The 22,114-nt window shown below is 41.1% G+C and overlaps 1 protein-coding gene across 1 annotated transcript; it reads right to left on the bottom strand.

The window, feature by feature from the left end:
• Nucleotides 1-14,500: 14,500 nt before the first annotated feature.
• Nucleotides 14,501-21,005, bottom strand: rbis (ribosomal biogenesis factor). Its single transcript, XM_021562819.3, has 4 exons — nucleotides 20,895-21,005; nucleotides 20,579-20,695; nucleotides 14,935-15,051; nucleotides 14,501-14,803 (listed from the first exon to the last, which is right to left on the bottom strand). The coding sequence occupies exons 2-4, from the start codon at nucleotides 20,687-20,689 to the stop codon at nucleotides 14,735-14,737; spliced, it is 297 nt and encodes a 98-aa protein (XP_021418494.3). The 5' UTR covers nucleotides 20,690-20,695; nucleotides 20,895-21,005; the 3' UTR covers nucleotides 14,501-14,734.
• Nucleotides 21,006-22,114: the final 1,109 nt, after the last annotated feature.

Raw genomic sequence — 22,114 nt, 5'->3', positions numbered from 1 at the left:
CAGTGAGATATTTGGTTACTGGCCTAAACAAAATACCCCATAAAGTCAAAGTGGAATTAAGTTTTGTTTTACAAAAAAAAAAAATTAAATTAAAGCTGGATTGTCTTGAGTCAAAAATAATTTAACTAATTTGCTATGGCAGACCTAAATAAGTTCAGGAGTAAAACTTTGCTTAACAAGTCACATGATAAGTTGCATGGACTAATAGTGTTTAACTCCTTTATGTCTGTACTCCACACATACAATTATCTGTAAGGTAGCTCAGTCGAGCAGTGAATTTTGTAATATATGTTGGAATGTGTTTAAAATGTTCTGTGTATTACACAAAAACGAATACATCATGTTTTATGTTTCACATGTACAGTATCCTAAAAATAGTTATCTAAATATGTATATATTATTTATTTATTTTTCTCCATATGGGTTAAAAAGGACCAGCCATGCCATATCATTGTTGCTGCATTGACGGCCAGTTATGGCTTTTTTCTTTGGAGATTGCATTGATATTTTGTTAATTTCTCAGTTGTGCTGAGAGCAATAAAGGAAATAGTATTCAATGTACAGTATTGTCTCAATATCCACATATTGCCTCATTAGCTTATCGAGCCCAGTAGCTTTAGATTGTACAAGACAACTCAATTGGAGGCAGTGAAATTTCCATTTCATTGCACACTCAGTGTCTATGGTGGAATCTATAAGACTCAACAATACTGTCTATAGGCATGAGGATGTGTCATGTATACCGATCTGTACAGACATGCATGAAGAGGGAAATATTATTGAAGAATCAATATACAGCAGACCAGATTCAGTTAGAAGATAGTGCCATGCACAACTGCTAAAAAAACATTAGTTTAAACTTCCTCTCCTGTGAATATTATGTTGCCAACGTAATAATGTTCCTCAGCTCTTGCAATTAGGATTGTGAACTCCCTAATCACTCTAGTTTAGAGCTGAAGGCTCATTTGACATGAGAAACTCACATAGCCTTCAGATGAAATTATGCATGTAATACTGTTAACACTTGATTAACTATGTCAAAGACCAGCCTGGAGCACGCGTAAGGCAATTTAAATGAAAAATGAAAGGAGTCCTCACACTGGCATGTTCTATTTAAGCAATAAGGCTCAAGGAGGTGTGGTATATGGCCAATATACCACGGTTAAGGGCTGTTCTTATTCACGACACAACGCGGAGTGCCTGGATACAGCCCTTAGCCGTGGTATATTGACCATATACCGCAAACCCCCGAGGTGCCTTGTTGCTATTATGAACTGTTTACCAACGTAATTAGAGCAGTACAAATTCATATTTTGTCATACCCATGGTATACGGTCTGATATACCACAGCTGACAGCCAATCAGCATTCAGAGCTCGAACCACCCAGTTTATAATATAGAATATTCTGGGTGTGATAACATAGACAAGTGCCTCTCTGACTATACCTCGAAGAGGGCAACACATCCAATGGCTGCATTACAAGAAATCATGGCACATTTATTTCTCGCCCTCTAGGTCTCGGGTGCTTGTTGAAGAAATATATGAGTTATGCCACACATTGATGACGTGCCTGCAGAAGCAAACAGTCCATTTCTAAAATGTCAAATGAAAGGCTGTAACCTTTCAAAAGGTTAGGTATAATAGGAAATGCCCCCACTGCAAAAACTACCAAGCATGTCTGTGTATGTATCCATGATTAGTCTCCCAGCCAACTGTCATCAAGATGATGAAGATACCCCAAGATGTAATGGCATCGATCTCAAATTGAGTTATAAGAATCCTAATGGTGATATGAATGGCTCCTGCAGTGCGGTCATATATAAATTATGCGAGGGGGCTGCTGAATTTGAATTTCCTGCTCCGCGTGCATTAATTGATTTACTAAACAGCTGTGAGCGCATGCAGGGCAGTGTGGTGGGCTTCATTGGAAGGTGAGGGAGCAATTGGCGAGGAAAACAAGGAATGTATGTGTGGGGGTGCTTAGATACAGTTCGATGTGAATGTCAGCATTTGTGGTCTCTCTGAATTAAAATTGTAATTAAGGGAGGTGGCACAATCGATTCGGGGCCGGCCCATCTACCTCTGGAACGACTGCAGTTGATTTGGTGGGAAAAGTGCATGTTGTGAAATGGGATAGGGTTAAGCTGTGTCTTGGTTGTAATTGCAGGTGCTGAAGGTGAAACGCTTGGCTGCATTCCAATGTCTTGCTAGAGAAAATATTAATTAAGTAACTGTAATGTTATGGAGGATCTTCTAGTTTTCCTCATTTGGAAAAAAAAACAGTGCAGATTTGTAGATTGAAGTGTGATTCTCATCTGATAAATGTAGGCTACATAGTATACTGTTTACAGTGTATACCAATGTAGTCTCCATTTTTCTGTTATTCCACTTGGAATATTCAAACAAAATGGTTTTGACTGTCAAAACAGACCACTGATGTCACTTTGTGGAGTCCCATGGCACACACTTTGCCTTGACATGCACTAAATCGATTTTTCAGACACCTGTCACTGGGGTTTACTTTGAGTTGTCTGCCAGGGACCGTCTCAAGTTGACTGTTTGAACAAGGCACACCAAGATCGTTACTTGTCATTCAGTGGCCCGACTGACAGAATAGAACTAATGGAAGTTTCCAAAGAGTACAAAGACCGACAGGAAAGGTGAAAAGGCTGGAAGAAATAGGACACATTTTGTTACCATGGTGACTACCAAAGAACTGTGAGAGAATTGAATGTAGCTTCCTCTGGAAAGAGTGTCTAAAAGGTGAATTTTCAGAACAATTTGTCTCTCACTCTCAAAGGAAACTCAATACATTTCATAAAGGTGTTGAATCTTACTCAACACATTTCTGAGATGGGTGGTATCCTTACAGAGCAATATGATTAATTTATTAATACCTCCCTGAATACATGCAAGGTGCCACCTAGTACAGCTACCCAGAAACACTCATAGAAAACTGAGAACAAAGTTGCTGAGTGTGTGTTTGATTTAGGTATGTGTCTTTCTGCATTCAAAATCCTTAGCCCCTATGACACGATTGTAAATACATGTATACACATTTGCAACCATTGCCTCCAATACACTAACACAGGGCTCTCTAACCCTGTTCCTGGAGAGCTAGTGTCCTGTAGGTTTTCCCTCCAATCCTAATCAAGCGCACTTGAATCTAATACGTAATTAGCTGGTTGATAAGCTGAATCAGGTTCGAGCAACTGAAGTTGAAGCAAAAACCTACATGAGGGTAGCTCTCCAGGACACAGGGTTGGAGAGCTCACCCGGTGTCATGCAGAGTATTGGAACCTCTCCCATGGATTATGTTGTTATTGAGTTGTCCTGAGTCTCCAGTGTGCTATCTGGCCCAGACTGATAATGGCCCTGGCTTAATGTCCATGGGTGTTCACACCTGTTTGGTTTGAGAACATCCCTTTTTTTTCTACCGGCCAGGTCACGAGGCAATTTGTGTTCAAAATGATGTGTGATCCATGAGCTCTGATGGGTGGAGGAAATCTATAGGGTTGATTTTGGTACCTGGACTCGGTTGTAACTTTGAATGTGTAGTGCAGAGCATCGTAATAGAGAAACCTAGGTATTGAATGTTGCTCAGTTACCATTGGGTGGAATTGCATTTACTCCCCCTTCAATGGTAGCTTCTCAGGAAGATCGCTCGAGTTTAAAGTTAAAGTTAGACATCCATCCAGGTCCCAAGAACGTCTAGATCTGCCTTCAAAACCAGCAATTATGGGCAGCGGTGAGCGCTTTTACCTTGACATAAAAGCTGCGCTCCGGCGCCAAGGATTGCCTTTACCAAACTTTAACCCTTAACCACTCAGAATGAATTCCTAAACTTAACCCTATTTTAACCTTATCCCAAACCGTAACCCTTAACCTACCGAGGTGTAAAATACCCAGCACGAGGTTAATGTTTTTGGTTTCACTTTTGCGGAGTTAGGTAACAGTGAATCAACTTAAACATCCGATCCTTGACTTCACCCAGAGACATTTGGAAAAACATGGAGAAAGTCAAATTTCGAATTCAAACTGTGATACCTTGTTGAGCTTCTAAGTAGCAGACTGAGTTTGATAATTGCACTTTAATCCTGCCACCTTATTTTTTGGTGTTCTTTTCTTTTCACATTTTTAAGTTGGGCTCTGCCTCTCATCATCTCCTGCCCTTTCGCCCTGGGGTTACAAAGGTGCCCACTTTGTATGCAGGGCCCAGGACGGCCCAGCCCACAGAGACTCACTGAAAAGGGCTTTGTTAAGACTTGCTGCAGGGCCAGCCTTCATCCAACAGAGCCTCAAGACTCGTGAAGAGTTTTCACAGAAAGTCTGACTTCTCAAAAAGTCTCACCATGGATAGAATGCTAATCAACCGATCTACATATAAAGGTGTTGAAAACACAGTTATGCATACTAAATGGTAATATACAAATATTCTGAACATTAGGGCTGGGAATTGCCACGGATCTCACAACACAATATCATACTTCCCACTGGGAACACCATGTTATTTAACCACGGCACTTTGGTTAATATTTGGTTGAGATGTTGATCAATAGGATTTCAACCTTTAGTCATCCACTCAAAAAGACAGCCAGAAGTTTTGGAATTCAACAATGTGTTATCCACTATGCTTTCAACCATTTAAAAGCATGACCAATGTGAAATGGGAATGCAATGTCAGATATTTTGCATTTATACAACATGTTTTATTACTGTACTTCATCTAATAGCACAACCAAATGACCTGGACTGCAACAGATATGACATTAATAGTACACAGTACAAGTGATCAATGCTGTTTATTATAGCAATTGTGAAGATCTCCACTGACCTGCAACCTTTGCATGCAATCTTCTATGATTACATAATAAGAAAAACATGTTATAGTTACAGCAAACTAAAAATGTGGCCATGTATGTGTTACTCATTTTAAGGTTAACAAAAATAAAATAAAAATGAAATATCACATTTACATACAGTACCAGTCAAAGGTTTGGACACACCTACTCATTCAAGGGTTTTTCTTTATTTTTACTCTAGGAAGAGTCTTAGTGGTTCCAAACTTCTTCCATTTAAGAATGATGGAGGCCACTTTGTTATTGGGGACCTTCAATGCTGCAGACATTTTTTGTACCCTTCCCCAGAGCTGTGCCTCAACACAATCTTGTCTCGTTGCTTTATGGACCATTCCTTCGACTTCATGGCATGGTTTTCGCTCTGAAATTCACTGTCAACTGTGGGACCTTATATAGACATGTGTGTGCCTTTCCAAATCATGTACAATCAATTGAATTTACCACAGGTGGACTCCAATCAAGTGATAGAAACATCTCAAAGATGATCAATGGAAACAGGATGCAGCTGAGCTCAATTTCAAGTCTCATAAGGGCTGAATAATTATGTAAATAAGCCATTTCTGTTTTCAAAAATGTCTAAAATCCTGTTTGGCTTTGTCATTATGGGGTACTGTGTGTAGATGGAGAGAAAAAAGTAATTTTATCAATTTTAGAATAAGGCTGTCAAGTAACAATATGTGTAAAAAGTCGAGGGATGTGAATTGTTTCCGAATGCACTGTATGACAAAGTATGGTTACATTTCATTTGCTCTGTTAAACCTACCCTTCGGACTGACTTCGATAGCAATAGTGAATCTATGTAATTATTGAGAGATCTCTTAATCATCATTCTCACAATAGCACATTGGTAGCAGTCAGTGAAAAATATCACGGCTGGGCTAAGTTAAAACCCTTGATGGGAAACCAAATGGATAGCTGTAGATAAATTCTACAGTAGGAGACGCTACCTTTTTTTTCTGATAGTGGATATAACGTTGAAGATCTGACATTGTTTCAAAGGCACAAAGTCAACATATTTTATACAAGGTTTGTCTATGTTGAAAAATGCTTACATAACACTTTACAATGATAACTTTTTGCAAATCCAATGTATTTTCCACGTCACAATATTTTGACAAATTACGTTGAAACGATGTTGATTCAACCAGTTCGTACCCAGTGGGTTGTGCACTTCATTGTGATTTAATGATCCAAGCATATATCTCACGATATGTATCCTGCGGAAAGACAAGAGAGAGCATGTCAAAAATTACATTTGATCAGTCATGGAAATAAAAGTTCTGAAAACATGTTGGCTCACTATTTACAAAGAAGATGGAGAACAAGCTATAGGATGAAAAATACCACCGTTTTGGAGCAGGTACATCCGACTAGCACGAGCTAATGACACCTACCTTTTTCTTTCACAAATCGATACTTGGAGTCAAATATCAATGTAATATCATCCAAAAATGATATCCCGATATGAAACTGTATCGATTTTCCCCTCATTACTACATAAGTAAGCATTGTGTCTTCACAAAAACAAACTGTAGGATACATTAACTCATACACAATGACACACACACCATCACGGTAGGACAAAAACAATCCTTATTCCTTGCACAAGAGGAAAATAAATAGATGGATCTAACAAAGGAGAGGCCTGCACTTTCTCAGTGGGAGTAGAAAGTGCTGTGGGTTTTGATATTGAGACATCAATGCCAAACTGCATTGCAAGAGACCTGGGCAGAAGCAGTCAACTGCACGCGTTTTGAAGGGAAGCAGGCAGGTAAGTACGAGGGAGGGAGGAACGAGTTGTTGAGCCAGTGAACACCAGACAGCTTGTGTGACATTGGGTTGTCAGTGTGTGTGTCTGTGTGTGTGAGCAGACCTGGGTTCAAATACTAATTTAGGGTATTTAAAGTTAATAATTGGAATGTATTTGGAAATACATTTGGAAGGTATTGGCATACATTTGAAAATACTCAAATACACAGACAAGTGTATTTTCAATTACAATTATTTAAAATACGCTCATGCATTTGAACCCAGGCTTGTTTGGTATTTGAAATGTTGTACTTGAAAATAAGTATTTGAAAATAGTTTCAAGTGGTAGGCTATTTATAGCAAAATATTAGATAATGCTTCCAATAGAAGTAGGTGACTCAGCCCACATGATTTGAAAATACACAAAAAAATAAGTATTTAAATAACAAATAATAAAATACACATGTATCTGAAGCCATGTCTGATGTGTGTGTGCCCGCATGTGTGTTTAGGATACTTCTTGCTCGAGGACTGACATCTAAGTAGAGAAGATGGGGAGAACAGATGCACCTGGTACACACATCTGACAGGTGTACCAAACAAGCACTATCCTTTCTGCTTCCCTGAATTGCATACACACCTCTCCAAACTCCCCTCGTGCCATAGACCTCTCTCTCCCCCCACCTCCCCTCTCACACCAAACAATCAGCGTCGGGTGGGACTCCCGAGAGCATGTGCACAGTTTCTGTTGATTCTATTTAGAAAAGCCACGGTTGTGTTCTCTGTGTCCTCTCAAGTGTAAAACCGATTTCTTTCCCAAAGAGCTAAACAGCTTGCAGTGGCCCAATGCTCTGATGGGTTTGTGGAGAGCTGCACAGCGTACTGTCGGTTTGATTGTTTGGTGAGGATCCAGTTCAGTAGCACAGGGTTGATGGTTTTAATGGTGGGGCTCCAAAATAAGCCTTCAATCTAGGCCTTTGCTGGTCATGTGTAGCAATACAGTACCTTGGTGATGTAATGCAACCTGTTTAATCACACAATCTCTAAAGGCTCATCTTTGAGGGGAAAAAAAACATTCATTTGTTCTTCATTGTTGAGTGTGTCATTCTTTTACTTCACTACTTTTTCAAGCAATCAACCCTTTCCCATTCCTGGATGTGTCAAAAACATAGAAAACGACGGGTATTACCCAGAAGTCATTGTGACAGCCACATGCAGGGAAAGAATGACCACTGGTCAGAGATTAAATACCTTGTCCCAGCAACAGTGACTGGAGATTGACTTAAAAGCAGAGCAAATCTCTCTCTCTCTCTCACACACACACACACACACACACACACACACACACACACACACACACACACACACACACACACACACACACACACACACACACACGTTCTCATTTCTGTCAGAGTGGTGGAGAGCAGGCACTGTGACCTCTTGGTGTTAGACTGTCAAAGTGAAAAACCCAGCTGTGCAATAAGAGTGACGCACCGCAAATGTGCCTTCAGCTCCTCATTGACATTCAGTGTGCCTCACACACGTCCCACACACAGCCGCAGTCTCTGCCTGAAATGCACACACACACGCACGCACTCACGTACGTACACGTACACACACACACACACACACACACACAAACAGAACCGTTCTTTTAAAAGCATGGGAACCGGTTAATAACGTTGTTTTATGTTCTAGGTATTTTTTACCAGTCCCACAAAAAATGCAACAAAGCGCCTATGCAAAGCCCTCACTCTGTCCCTCAGAAACATATTCCAGTGTCTGCCTGCTTGCCAGCTGAAAATGAAAGAAGAATGAATTCACTTTTTTTCAATGCTAGTTAAAGGATACTATAGTTACGACGCTTCACAGTGGATTTATTGACTACAAAAAGGTCATTCTGGTGCTGCTCTACACACAAGCTTATTAGCTAGCTCTGGTCCAAGTTCAAAGACATTCAACGCTCCTTCACAGAAGCCGCTCCTCCGTAGGTATAATTGTGTGGGCCTGTCAGTTCATAACAACAAGATGTCCAATGGTTCAAGCCAAGCCTCCTCCTCCACCCTCTCTCGCACCTTCAACATGTCCATAGCATCTCGCACTCTACACTGTCCAATGTATGTAAATAGCTTTCCCGCTCCCATAGCAAGCTGTTCTACCAGCACTGATTGGTGAAGGAATTTATATCGAGCTAGATGTAAAAAAAATCATTTAAAAAATGTATAATTCAAAGGTTTAAGAAGGAACGGGAAGGAATAATATAAACAGTTATTCTTTTGGTGTTAGAACCGGTTGAAAAATGTATTTTGCTGTTCGGAACAGTGGAACGGGACAAAAAAAATGATGGTTCTGTTCAGAATGAAACGAATAGAAAATAATGATGTTGGTTCCAAGTTCCAACCCGATTCCAATAAATTCCACTCTGTCATAAGTTTAATTGAATCTGAGAGGTCACAGTTCCAGATGCCAAAGAATATATACACTGCTCCAAAAAATAAAGGGAACACTGAAATAACACATCCTAGATTTGAATGAATGAAATATTCTTATTAAATACTTTTTTCTTTACATAGTTGAATGTGCTGACAACAAAATCACACAAAAATGATCAATGGAAATCAAATTTATCAACCCATGGAGGTCTGGATTTGGAGTCACACTCAAAATTAAATTGGAAAACCACACTACAGGCTGATCCAACTTTGATGTAATGTCCTTAAAACAAGACAAAATGAGTCTCAGTAGTGTGTGTGGCCTTCACGTGCCTGTATGACCTCCCTACAACGCCTGGGAATGCTCCTGATGAGGAGGCGGATGGTCTGAGGGATCTCCTCCCAGACCTGGACTAAAGCATCCGCCAACTCCTGGACAGTCTGTGGTGCAACGTGGCGTTGGTGGATGGAGCGAGACATGATGTCCCAGATGTGCTCAATTGGATACAGGCCTGGGGAACGGGCGGGCCAGTCCATAGTATCAATGCCTTCCTCTTGCAGGAACGGCTGAAACACTCCAGCCACATGAGGTCTAGCATTGTCTTGCATTAGGAGGAACCCAGGGCAAACCGCACCAGCATATGGTCTCACAAGGGGTCTGAGGATCTCATCTCGGTACCTAATGGCAGTCAGGCTACCTCTGGCGAGCACATGGAGGGCTGTGCGGCCCCCCAAAGAAATGCCACCCCACACCATGACTGACCCACCGCCAAACCGGTCATGCTGGAGGATGTTGCAGGCAGCAGAACGTTCTCCACGGTGTCTCCAGACTGTCACGTCTGTCACATGTGCTCAGTGTGAGCCTTCTTTCATCTGTGAAGAGCACAGGGCGCCAGTGGCGAATTTGCCAATCTTGGTGTTCTCTGGCAAATGAAAAACGTCCTGCACGGTGTTGGGCTGTAAGCACAACCCCCACCTGTGGACGTCGGGCCCTCATACCACCCTCATGGAGTCTGTTTCTGACCGTTTGAGCAGACACATGCACATTTGTGGCCTGCTGGAGGTAATTTTGCAGGGCTCTGGCAGTGCTCCTCCTGCTCCTCCTTGCACAAAGGCGGATGTAGCAGTCCTGCTGCTGGGTTGTTGCCCTCCTACGGCCTCCTCCACGTCTCCTGATGTACTGGCCTGTCTCCTGGTAGCGCCTCCATGCTCTGGACACTACGCTGACAGACACAGAAAACCTTCTTGCCACAGCTCGCATTGATGTGCCATTCTGGATGAGCTGCACTACCTGAGCCACTTGTGTGGGTTGTAGACTCCGTCTCATGCTACCACTAGAGTGAAAGCACCGCCAGCATTCAAAAGTGACCAAAACATCAGCCAGGAAGCATAGGAACTGAGAAGTGGTCTGTGGTCCCCACCTGCAGAACCACTCCTTTATTGGGGGTGTCTTGCTAATTGCCTATTAGTTCCACCTGTTGTCTATTCCATTTGCACAACAGCATGTGAAATTTATTGTCAATCAGTGTTGCTTCCTAAGTGGACAGTTTGATTTCACAGAAGTGTGATTGACTTGGAGTTACATTGTGCTGTTTAAGTGTTCCCTTTATTTTTTTGAGCAGTGTATAATATACAGTGCATTCGAAAAGTATTCAGACCCCTTGACATTTTCATTTTACATCATTTAGCAGACGCTTTTATTCAGAGCTACTTACAGTAATGAGTGCATATATTTTTATACTTTCCACATTGCTAAGCTTGGCACACTTGTATTTGGGGAGTTTCTCCCATTCTTTTCTGCAGATCCTCTCAAGCTCTGTCAGGTTGGATGGGGAGCGTCGCTGCACAGCTATTTTCATGTCCCTCCAGAGATGTTTGAATGGGTTCAAGTCAAGGGTCTGGCTCAAGGACATTCCGAGACTTGTCCCGAAGCCGCTACTGAGTTGTCTTGGCTGTGTGCTTAGAGTTGTTGTCCTGAGCGCTCTGGATCAGGTTTTCATCAAGGATCTCTCTGTACATTTCTCTGTTCATCTTTCCCTCAATCCGGACTTGTCTCCCAGTCCCTGACACTAAAAAACATCCCCACAGCCTGATGCTGCCACTACCATGCTTCACCGTAAGGATGGTGCCAGGTTTCCTCCAGCCGTGACACTTGGCATTCAGGCCAAGGAGTTCAATCTTGGTTTCATAAAACCAGAGAATATTGTTTCTCATGGTCTAGGAGTCCTTTAGGTGCCCTTTGGCAAACTCTAAGCGGGCTGTCATGTGCCTTTTACTGAGGAGTGGCTTCAGTCTGGCCACTCTACTATAAAGGCCTGATTGGAGGAGAGTTGCAGAGATGGTTGTTCTTCTGGAAGGTCCTCCCATCTCCACAGAGGAACTCTGAAGCTCTGTCAGAGTGACCATCGGGTTCTTGGTCACCTCCTTGACCAAGCCCCTCCTCCCCCTGATTGCTCAGTTTGGCCGGGTGGCAAGCTCTAAGAAGAGTCTTGGTGGTTCCAAAATTCTTCCATTTAAGAATGATGGAGGCCACTGTGGAGCCAGGCCCAGCCAATCAAAATAAGTTTTACCCACAAAAGGGCTTTAGACAGAGATACTTCTCAGTTTCATCAGCTGTCTGGGTGTCTGGTCTCAGACGTTCCTGCAGGTGAAGAAGCCGGATGTGGATGTCCTGGGCTGGTGTGGTTACACAGTCTGCTTGTGTGAGGTTGGATGTACTTCCAAATTCTCTAAAACGACATTGGAGGTGGCTTATGGTAGAGAACTGAACATTAAATTGCCTAGCACCAGCTCTAGTGGACAACCTTCAGTCAGCATGCCCATTGCACACGCCCTCAAAACTTGAGACATCTGTGGCATTATGTTGTGACAAACCTGCACATTTTTCAGTGGCCTTTTATTGTCCCCAGCACAAGGTGCACATGTGTAATGATCATGCTGTTTAATCAGCTTCTTGATATGCCACAACTGTCAGGTGGATGGATTATCTTGGCAAAGGAGTAATGGTCACTAACAGGGATGTAAACAAATTCATGCACAAAATGTGAGAGATTTAGGACATTTTCCGGGATCTTTATTTCAGCTCATGAAACATGAGACAAACACTTTACATGTTGCGTTTATATTTTTGTTGTATATATTTGTATAAACTACACCTAATATAGAATAGAATTGTATTATATTAATTGTATTATATTTCCTTTAATTCAAATTGCAATTCTGTGTCCATTTACTATTTCAATTGAAATTCAAAAGTTGTATTGGAATTTATGTGGCATTCTCAAATCAATTATGGAATTGAGCCCAACCATGACACACAGAGTTGTTGGACAACCCTTAAGTCTTCTAATAGCACCACCTTGTGGACATAAGAATACCGAGCTCCTCATTGGGTTCTTATTTAGGAATAAACAATTAGATGAAATGACTTAGGCCTAAATCAATCTTCTTCCTGACACACCCAATTAATCAGATGGGTTATGTCTTGTTTACTTCAATATGTAGATAAATATTTTCATTTTGTCCTCTGGCTAAATTCAGATGATTAAATAATAGTTTTTTGTTTTAATTATAACTCTTCCAATGCAGTTGCATTTTTGAATGACATGCAGTGGTCAGTACTAAGTAAATGTAGAAAGAATGGCAAGAACGTACTTCAGAAGCAATTGTCTTTATAGTTGATTAAGTCAATACTTTTCAATTTAACTTTTATTATCTCAAGCTTTGAGCAGCTAACTTTATGGTGATATACTGTATCTGCATCTAAAAATGCACTGTGCAGTTTGTATTGTCAGCCATTTCAGCAATAAGCCGGGAAAAAAAGGTAATAGCCTTCATATAACTTTTTTGAGTAGGCAGAATTGATGAGTCTCTAAATAACATCCTAGGCCAAACTACATTTGTTGTACTTCACAAATTTAGAAGTTAATTTGAACAATGTACCACAGCAGAATCAAGGAAGCCGACTCAAGATATACTGGCATGTTGTCAAAAACTGCATCTGTCATGGTGACATTGATATGTGTAGAATGAGCGATATAATAATCATGCTATTTTAGATCCACTGATAGCATCAATAGCGCCATTTCGAGGTTCAGCACCAACAGGCAGTGGACAGCGACCATCTTACTCAGACAATCTTTTTTCTTCGAAAATTCTCTGCCACTTTATGGTCCTGTCACGAGGACCCCTTTTGAAGAGCAAGTCATGCTTGAAATGATGCCACCTACTGTGGAAACGGAATTGACAGGCCAGGTACAATGTCCTGTGCTACCGCACAACCCTTTCGCCCATGAGATTTTCTCACCCTAGTGGGGTGTAGATAAATCTCACACTGTGCTTTGTAGTGTGGCTGGATGGAGGGTTTCTACTGCATAAGTCAATGTAATAGTGTGCATGATCGTGTTTTTCAGTCCTATATAAATGCATGTGTGATATGTATTCTCTTCCCCCAGGGTATTATGGTGCCACCCTGCTGTCTCTAGCTATTCCATCTGGAATCTCAATGGGATGTACCTGGCTCCAAGGCCAGTCTGAAACCTCTACACTGTAGCAGCTGTCACACTAACCCCAGTGTCCAATCATTCAGAACCAAGAGAACCATTTCCTCTGCCGTATTAAATACAACAGCTACACTCTCACAAATGCATGTATACCGGCCTACACTGAAAATGTAATGTCCTGGCACCTTAGCTTCATTTAAATGTTCAGAAAAGTGTTTAAGCTAAGCTCAGAACATGTATTACTGTTCCACTCACCTCATACCAGTCAGTTTTTTGGGAGTGTGGTTGTGGGGGGGGGGGGGTGTATTTCAGGAATATTCTACTTCGCACCTAAATTCTAAGTGGTGACACTTTTACAATTAAAGCCTTGAAAAGACTAATGAGATTGGAAACGCAGGATATAAAATATGATATTGAACATCTGCCATTACATATCATTTCACCAATAACCACCTCCAGAAAAACAGCTTACAGAAAGAAGCATGTTACAAGCTGTAAAATGCGAATGTAATCTCAGTTGCAGCATTTCCCAGGCACACGTATGTCTTGTGACAGCCCCATGCTTACTGACTGAATAAATACAGCCTCCACACAGGTGTCTGTCCACAGAGACAGGCAATCAGGAGCACATCAGTAAAGCACCACCAACTGGCTACCGCTGAATGTGCCCAGCATACATAAAACCAGCCACTGCCAGCAAGCTGCGCCGAGATGTTCTTCTCCTTTTTAAAAAAAACTTTGGGAGAACTACGAGTGATTTACTAATAGACCCACGCATCATTCAGTAGATTATCCAAGAACAACTTAATCATTAGTACAATATCTCATAAAATCCAATAAAAACTACCTACAAATATTTAATATTGTGTGGCACTAAGACCCTGACATTCAGCATTGGCAGCATAGTCTTGTGGAGAGAGATCAATATCAGCATAGATACATGCAACAGACACCTTAAGGTTGTTGATCATTATATTTGGCAGATGTGTCCAACGGGGAATCTATCATTTTACAGCATGTGTCAACCTCTCAACAAATTAATCCTTTACATTCTTCGAATATCTGCACACTTTTTAAAAAATATATCACCATATTTACATATCGTCATATTACATTCTACACAAGTTATTGGGGCAGTGTGGACTGTTCGAATTGTAACTAGATTTCATTTCATGCAGCCAATCCGCACTATAGCTGAGAGAACAACTGGGCAGCGCCGTCCACATTCGCAGACTCTTTCGGTGCTTCACGGACAACCTGACATAAAAAACAAACAAACAAAAAAAGACTTGAGAAGAGATAAAGGAAGACAATCAAAACAACCATCAGATGGAGGATACTCAGCACACAACTGCCAGTTAATCCATTGATTCTCAGTTTAACCTTACCGGTGTTGGCTTTCTGGGCACCGGAGCAGTGCATTTTGATACACTTCTGACATCCCGTTGGACCTCTGTAAATATTTTATTCAGGTTCTCCACCTTCTCATTCTTCACTTTATTGATCTGTGCACAAAGGTGGGAAAAAAACAGTTGTCAGCAACTGTGTCAAATACTACCCTTGCACAATACACATACAAGACGGTTAAGTTAACCTTCAGGGACAATGGTGAGATGACACCGACTTGTTGATGTCATTTTTTTCACAGATCATTTGCTGAGTGTCAGGGTTTAACAGGCAACTAGCCACAGGAGATACGACACCAGAGCATTCCATATTTAGTAAAGTTTGCCAAGTGAAAAGTTGGCATTTTGAGACAGTGGCAGGCTGAATACTTACAAGGTAAGAACACTTTATGGCATTGTGGGTGAATACTTTCAATGCATTCAGTCAAAATCTAACTAGGCTATGACTCCAATGGGATTAATTAGAGAAACACCATCAACAAATGCTTATACCTAATGTCAGGGAACCTGAAAAACAGCATTGTCGTAGCTAGTTGATCCCCCAACTAGAGTATTTTGTATTATTCTGTACGTAAATCTGAGACACTACATTTAGTATGATATGTTATGTTTCATATGTATTCATTTGTGGATGTCTATCATCCATGTTGTATGATGTGTTAAGAATTGCAATTTGTACAATATGTTACAAATTAGTAAAATGTGTGATATGTTACAAATACCAATCTGTTGCAGCCAACATTAGCTAGGTGGCTAACACTAACTAATACTAAGGTTAGGGGTTAAGGTTAGGAGTTAAGGGTAAAGGGTTAGCTATAAGGGTTAATGTTAGGGTTAAGGGAAAGGGTAAGCTAACAGGCTAAGTAGTTGCAAAGTTGCTAATTAGCAACAATTCTAAAAGTTGTCAGTGATGACTGAACACGCAACCTTTGGATTGCTAGACGTTTGCGTTATACCAACCACCCACCTTTCGTTTTTTTTTTACCTTACAGTGCATTCGGAAAGTGTTCAGACCCCTTCAAATTTTCCACTTTGCAACCTTATTCTAAAATGGATTAAATAAAAACACATAATACCCCATAATGACAAGCGAAAACAGATTTAGACATGTTTGCAAACTTATTTTAAAAAATACCTTATTTACATAAGTATTCAGACCCCTTGCTATGAGACTCGAAATTGAGATCAGTTGCATTGTTTCCATTGATCATCCTTGAGATGTTTCTACAACTTGATTGGATTCCACCCGTGGTAAATTCAATTGATTAAACATGATTTGGAAAGGCACACACAACTGTCTATATTAAGGTTCCACAGTTGACAGTGCATGTCAGAGCAAAAACCATGCCATGAAGTCGAAGGGATGGTCTGTAACGCTATGAGACAAGATTGTGTCGAGGCACAGCTCTGGGGAAGGGTACCAAAAAATGCATGCAGCATTGAAGGTCCCCAAGGACAAAGTGGCCTCCAAGGACAAAGTGGCCTCCAAGGACAAAGTGGCCTCCAAGGACAAAGTGGCCTCCAAGGACAAAGTGGCCTCCAAGGACAAAGTGGCCTCCAAGGACAAAGTGGCCTCCAAGGACAAAGTGGCCTCCAAGGACAAAGTGGCCTCCAAGGACAAAGTGGCCTCCAAGGACAAAGTGGCCTCCAAGGACAAAGTGGCCTCCAAGGACAAAGTGGCCTCCAAGGACAAAGTGGCCTCCATCATTCTTAAACGGAAGAAGTTTGGAACCACCAAGACTCTTCCTAGAGCTGGCCGCCTGGCCAAACAGGGGAGAAGGGCATTGGTCAAGGAGGTGACCAAGAACCCGATGGTCACTGCGACAGAGCTTTAGAGTTCCACTGTGGAGATGGCAGAGACCTTCCAGAAGGACAACCATCTATGCAGCACTCCAACAAAAAAGGTATTTATGGTAGAGTGGCAAGACAGAAGCCAATTCTTTAGTAAAAAGACACGACAGCCTGCTTGGTGCTTGCCAAAAGGTACCTAAAGGACTCTCAGACCATGAGAAACAAGATTCTCTGGTCTTATGAAACCAAGATTGAACTCATTGGCCTGAATGCCAAGCGTCTCATCTGGGGAAAACCTGGCACCATCCCTACAGTGAAGCATGGTAGTTGCAGAATCATATCAAACCTCTCCAATCCAAAATCAAATCTAGAATCGGCTTTCTATTTCGCAACAAAGCCTCCTTCACTCACGCCACCAAACTTACCCTAGTAAAACTGACTATCCTACCGATCCTCGACTTCGGCGATGGCATCTACAAAATGGCTTCCAATACCCTACTCAGCAAACTGGATGCAGTTTATCACAGTGCCATCCGTTTTGTTACTAAAGCACCTTATACCCCCCACCTCTGCGACCTGTATGCTCTAGTCGGCTGGCCCTTGCTACATATTCGTCGCCAGACCCACTGGCTCCAGGTCATCTACAAGTCCATGCTAGGTAAAGCTCCGCCTTATCTCAGTTCACTGGTCACGATGGCAACACCCACCCGTAGCACACGCTCCAGCAGGTGTATCTCACTGATCATCCCTAAAGCCAACACCTCATTTGGCCACCTTTCCTTCCAGTTCTCTGCTGCCTGTGACTGGAACGAATTGCAAAAATCGCTGAAGTTGAAGACTTTTATCTCCCTCACCAACTTTAAACATCTGCTATCTGAGCAGCTAACCGATCGCTGCAGCTGTACATAGTCTATCGGTAAATAGCCCACCCAATTTACCTACCTCATCACCATACTGTTTTTATTTATTTACTTTTCTGCTCTTTTGCACACCAGTATCTCTACCTGCACATGACCATCTGATCACTCCAGTGTTAATCTGCTAAATTGTAATTATTCGCCTACCTCCTCATGCCTTTTGCACACAATGTATATAGACTTAATTATGTATAAAAAAAATTATACTGTGTTATTGACTTGTTTATTGTTTTCTCCATGTGTAACTATGTTGCTGTCTGTTCACACTGCTATGCTTTATCTTGGCCAGGTCGCAGTTGTAAATGAGAACTTGTTCTCAACTAGCCTACCTGGTTAAATAAAGGTTAAATAAAATAATTTATAAAAATTGTGAAATCCTGGTTGAGAATGAAAGGAGTCAATAAATGAACAACGAAACAGCACTGCAAGTAAGTGAAAGAAATAGGTTTTGATTATATTTTACTGGTAAAGGGGAACGCGTAAATGCCAACAAAGTAACTTTTGGTCAGTGTGTGTTTCAACTATTTAATTGTACTAGAATGCTTAAAAGGCGGCAAAAAACGTATAATATCGGTTATCGGTATCTGTTTTTTGGCAAGGAAAATATTGAATATCGGTATCGGACAAAAATGTCATATCGGTGCGTCCCTAGTTTTTAATGTCCCTTTGGTAGGAAAGTCGTGATCGGAGCTCATCCATTTGTGATCCAATGATTGCATGTTGGCTAATAGGACTGGTGGTAGAGGGAGATTACTCACTCGCTGTCAGATCCTTACAAGGCACCCCGACCTGCGTCTCCAATATTGCCGTCTCTTCTTCACGCGAATGATGGAGATTTGGGCCTTGCCGGGTGCCTGAAGTAAATCCCTCACGTCCGACTCATAAAAAAAACAATTATTTGTCCAGTAAGAGGTGAGTAATCACTGTCCTGATATCCAGAAGCTCTTTTCTGTCATAAGAGACAGTAGCAAAAACATTATGTACAAAAAAAGTAACAAATAACAACAAATAACGCAGGAAAAAAAACATAACACGATAGCACAATTGGTTAGGAGCACATAGAACGGCAGGCATCTCTTCCGGCGCCATCATATCCGATTCCATGTGCTTTGTGGCTGTTCAGACTCCGGGAAAATTAACAGTCGAATCAGATATGGAAATAAATAGAATTTGAGTCACTTCAAAGAGCCAATGTGAACACAGCTCTAGAGACAGGATTCTATATGAGCAAGGCATCTATTTTTCTACGGCACACATCTTTTGCTAATTTGCATAGTTAATTGTTTAATTCCACCATTCACTTTCAGTATTTTAATCAATTTCTTAATTTCCTGAACTATTGTGTTGGCATTTACACACTGTGTCACATTTCTTATGTCTTAGTATGCCTGTTTTTAAAAATGCAGTTCTTACTTTCGCCACAAGATGGCAATCTGCCAATTTATGGGAGTCTGTCCTGAAGTTGTTGACTGTTTTCCCGCTTGCCAGTTAGCTAGTAGTTCTCATCTGTCAGCAGCCAAAAGCTTCTTATTGGCGATAAAAACGCCATATTTTTGGGATTCATTACTGAATTATTTAATGTAACAAATCAAACATTAAACCTCGTAAACAACATTTTGGTCCTCACTTGTACTTGATTGATGAATTAAGGCCAATAATTAGTAAAGAACTCCCTCACCTGGTTGTCTAGGTCTTAATTGAACAAATAAGACGCAGACACTAGGCCCTCCATAAAATGAGTGACAGCCCTGTCATAAACAATTCATGGTAAACTCGTAAACAATTCATTTAGACCCGATGTTGTGCAATGCGTGCCGTTGTCCAGGTATTAAAAATGGACCAGTGGCTATTTGAGAGTCCGCAATTAATTGAAATTGTACGGTAATATATCCGATAATAAGCACCAAACTTTGTTGACATAGTGGTGCAGGTTTCTCGTAACAACTTAGGATTTTACATTTTACCGTTGTCATCTTCAAAGTTGTTTCCGCTGGTCTCAAAAAGCTAAATTTGCATGAAAAGAGCTGATATGAATGTGAAAGACTTTCAAAATAAGTTGGGTATATGCTCAGTGCTCCGTTGACATTTCACAGACATAACTTGTTTGTGAGATCTAGGAAAAACAACTATTTTAAAAATAATATGAAAAGCACACAAATACTACATGTCATGTCTCAAAATCGATATCCATCTTACCTCTATTGTTTTATGTCCTGCGGATTCGAGAAGAACGATAAAAAGGTCAAATGCAAAGTGAGCCTGTAAGCGTTAGGTCGCCAGTAACCTTAAAGATGCACTATGCAGAAATCGCTCCGCCATTTCCTGGTTGCTAAAATTCTAAATAGTTCGCCTAATTTCTGTTCGTGACAAAACAAGAGTCATTGTACCATCTAAACCACTGAAATATTTTCCATAACCAAAAATATTGTATTTTCACCTGTTTGAAACGCTTACGACACTGAAAGTAAAAAACGCAAAAACTAAATTTAAGCATGGGAAGCATAGAAATTGTAACATACAACAGATATACCGCTTTACACTTGACTTCAATTAGAAATACATGTGAGTTATAGATCTGATCTGTGAACGTGGTCTGGTCAGACAAAAATATCAATATTGCAGCTCTAATTCTTGCACAGAATCCAGCCTCGTTGACATGATGCAACTTTCCTACTGACCATTTTTTATCCTCTGGCCTCCATTGATTTAGTCACCCTAATTTTGACCATCCTACCTACAACGGTAAAACTCCAATAACTAACGGACTATGATAGAGACATGAGGTTTGGACCATTGGTTTTCTTCATTGGTTTACTCATTGTTCAAAAGATGCGTTGATTGGACACCCTACTGTGTGAAGCCTATTAGCTAAATAGTTGGCTAACTAAGATGGTAGTTAGCTAGCATTTTCCACTTACGTGTTTGAGAGTTGAAGTGACAGGTTTTGCCTTATTCTTTTGTTTTGTCTGTTTGTTGGTCACTCGGAAAACATTCTGCTGCTTTTTGCCTTTTTGTTTATTCTTCGCCATGATTACCTATGAGAACAAATGTATGCTGTTAGCAAGGTAGCTAAGTAGAGGTGGCTAAGCTTGTTCAGACCCACCCGTTGTGATCATACCGTTTATTAGTTTATGTTGACACAATATACAAGAAAATACAGTAACATCACGTGCGTTCAATATGTGAATCCACATAACTAGATAAACTCGAAGAATAATAACAAAATATACAAACCTCAAGAAGTGGACGACTATCGGCAAATGTAAAACGTGTTGAAGCAACGGAGCTTGACGCAATTTAGATGCGACTTAAATTCTGAACCAATCAGTGCTCCTGAGGACAACAGATTGAAACGCCCCCATGATGCGCTCGATTTCAACGCTATCCGTGCTGAATCAGCGCTGGGTTAAAGAAGGAGTACAAAATCAAATGTATTAAAATATAACTTTATTTGTCACATGTCTGAATACAACAGGTGTAACCTTACCGTGAAATGCTTACTTACAAGCCCTTAACCAACAATGCAGTTCAAGAAAGATATAAGAAAATATTTACCAAATAAACTTAAGTAAAATAATAAAACCTAACACAATAAAATAACAACGAGGCTATATACAGGGAGAACAGGACTCCCCCCTGCCAGAATCACCCCTCCCACCCCCTTTGCGTGAACGCGCACACTCAACACACTCAATTCTTCATTGCTGCGACTTGCTTGCTAGTTGAGATTTCTGCTCTTCACTCCGTTGTCAGTTTAGCCTACATTTCACTGATCTTAGTAGCAGAAAACATGTTTTATTTGTGTCCGTCCCAAGTCATAGACTGTTCTCTCTGCTACTGCACGGCAAGCGGTACAGGAGTCTAGGACCAAAGGGCTCCTTAACAGCTACCCCTAAACCATAAAACTGCTGAACAATTAATAAAATGGCCACCCGGACTATTTACATTGACACCCATAAAACTGCTGAACAGGAGGCACTAGTAATGTCTGCAGGCAAGGAAGCTTGGTCCCAGTGATGTACTCTGATCGGTGTTATGCAGAAATGCTATGCTCCATTTGCTTTGCCTCATGCTGTTATTCTACAGCCTTTATGCAATACATGTATTTTATCTGAGGACATTATCAAATCATTATTTTACCGTTCGCATTCCCTTTGATGCAGATGAGGTTGCAGTTTTCGGCTAACAAGAAAGACAGTTTACTGGCAGCAGCTACAAAAATAGTTGCTTTCTCGTTATGACCGCCAGATGGCAGCAACGTATTGCCTCTGATACACTTTCATAAGAGTCGGTGAGCGTACTCTGAGAATACCAAACATTAGCAACACCTTTAACCTGTCTCCTCCCCTTCATCTACACAGAATGAATGGATTTAACAAGTGACATCAATAAGGGATCATAGTTTTCACCTGCATTCACCTGGCCAGTCTATGTAATGGAAAGCGCAGGTGGCC

Source organism: Oncorhynchus mykiss, chromosome 15 (assembly GCF_057628025.1).
Source record: "Oncorhynchus mykiss isolate SJ-2025 chromosome 15, ASM5762802v1, whole genome shotgun sequence".
Classification (NCBI taxonomy): domain Eukaryota; kingdom Metazoa; phylum Chordata; class Actinopteri; order Salmoniformes; family Salmonidae; genus Oncorhynchus; species Oncorhynchus mykiss.
The sequence above is the reverse complement of the archived record's forward strand: the minus strand, read 5'-3'. Positions and strand labels throughout refer to the sequence as shown.

Coding starts and splice junctions, on each gene's coding strand:
- rbis (XM_021562819.3), bottom strand. CDS start 20,689: ATGGCGAAGAATAAACAAAAAGGCAAAAAGCAGCAGAATGTTTTCCGA. Junction 15,052..20,578: donor TCACTTCAACTCTCAAACAC/GTAAGTGGAAAA, acceptor CTTTGTGCACAG/ATCAATAAAGTGAAGAATGA. Junction 14,804..14,934: donor TGCCCAGAAAGCCAACACCG/GTAAGGTTAAAC, acceptor TTTTTATGTCAG/GTTGTCCGTGAAGCACCGAA.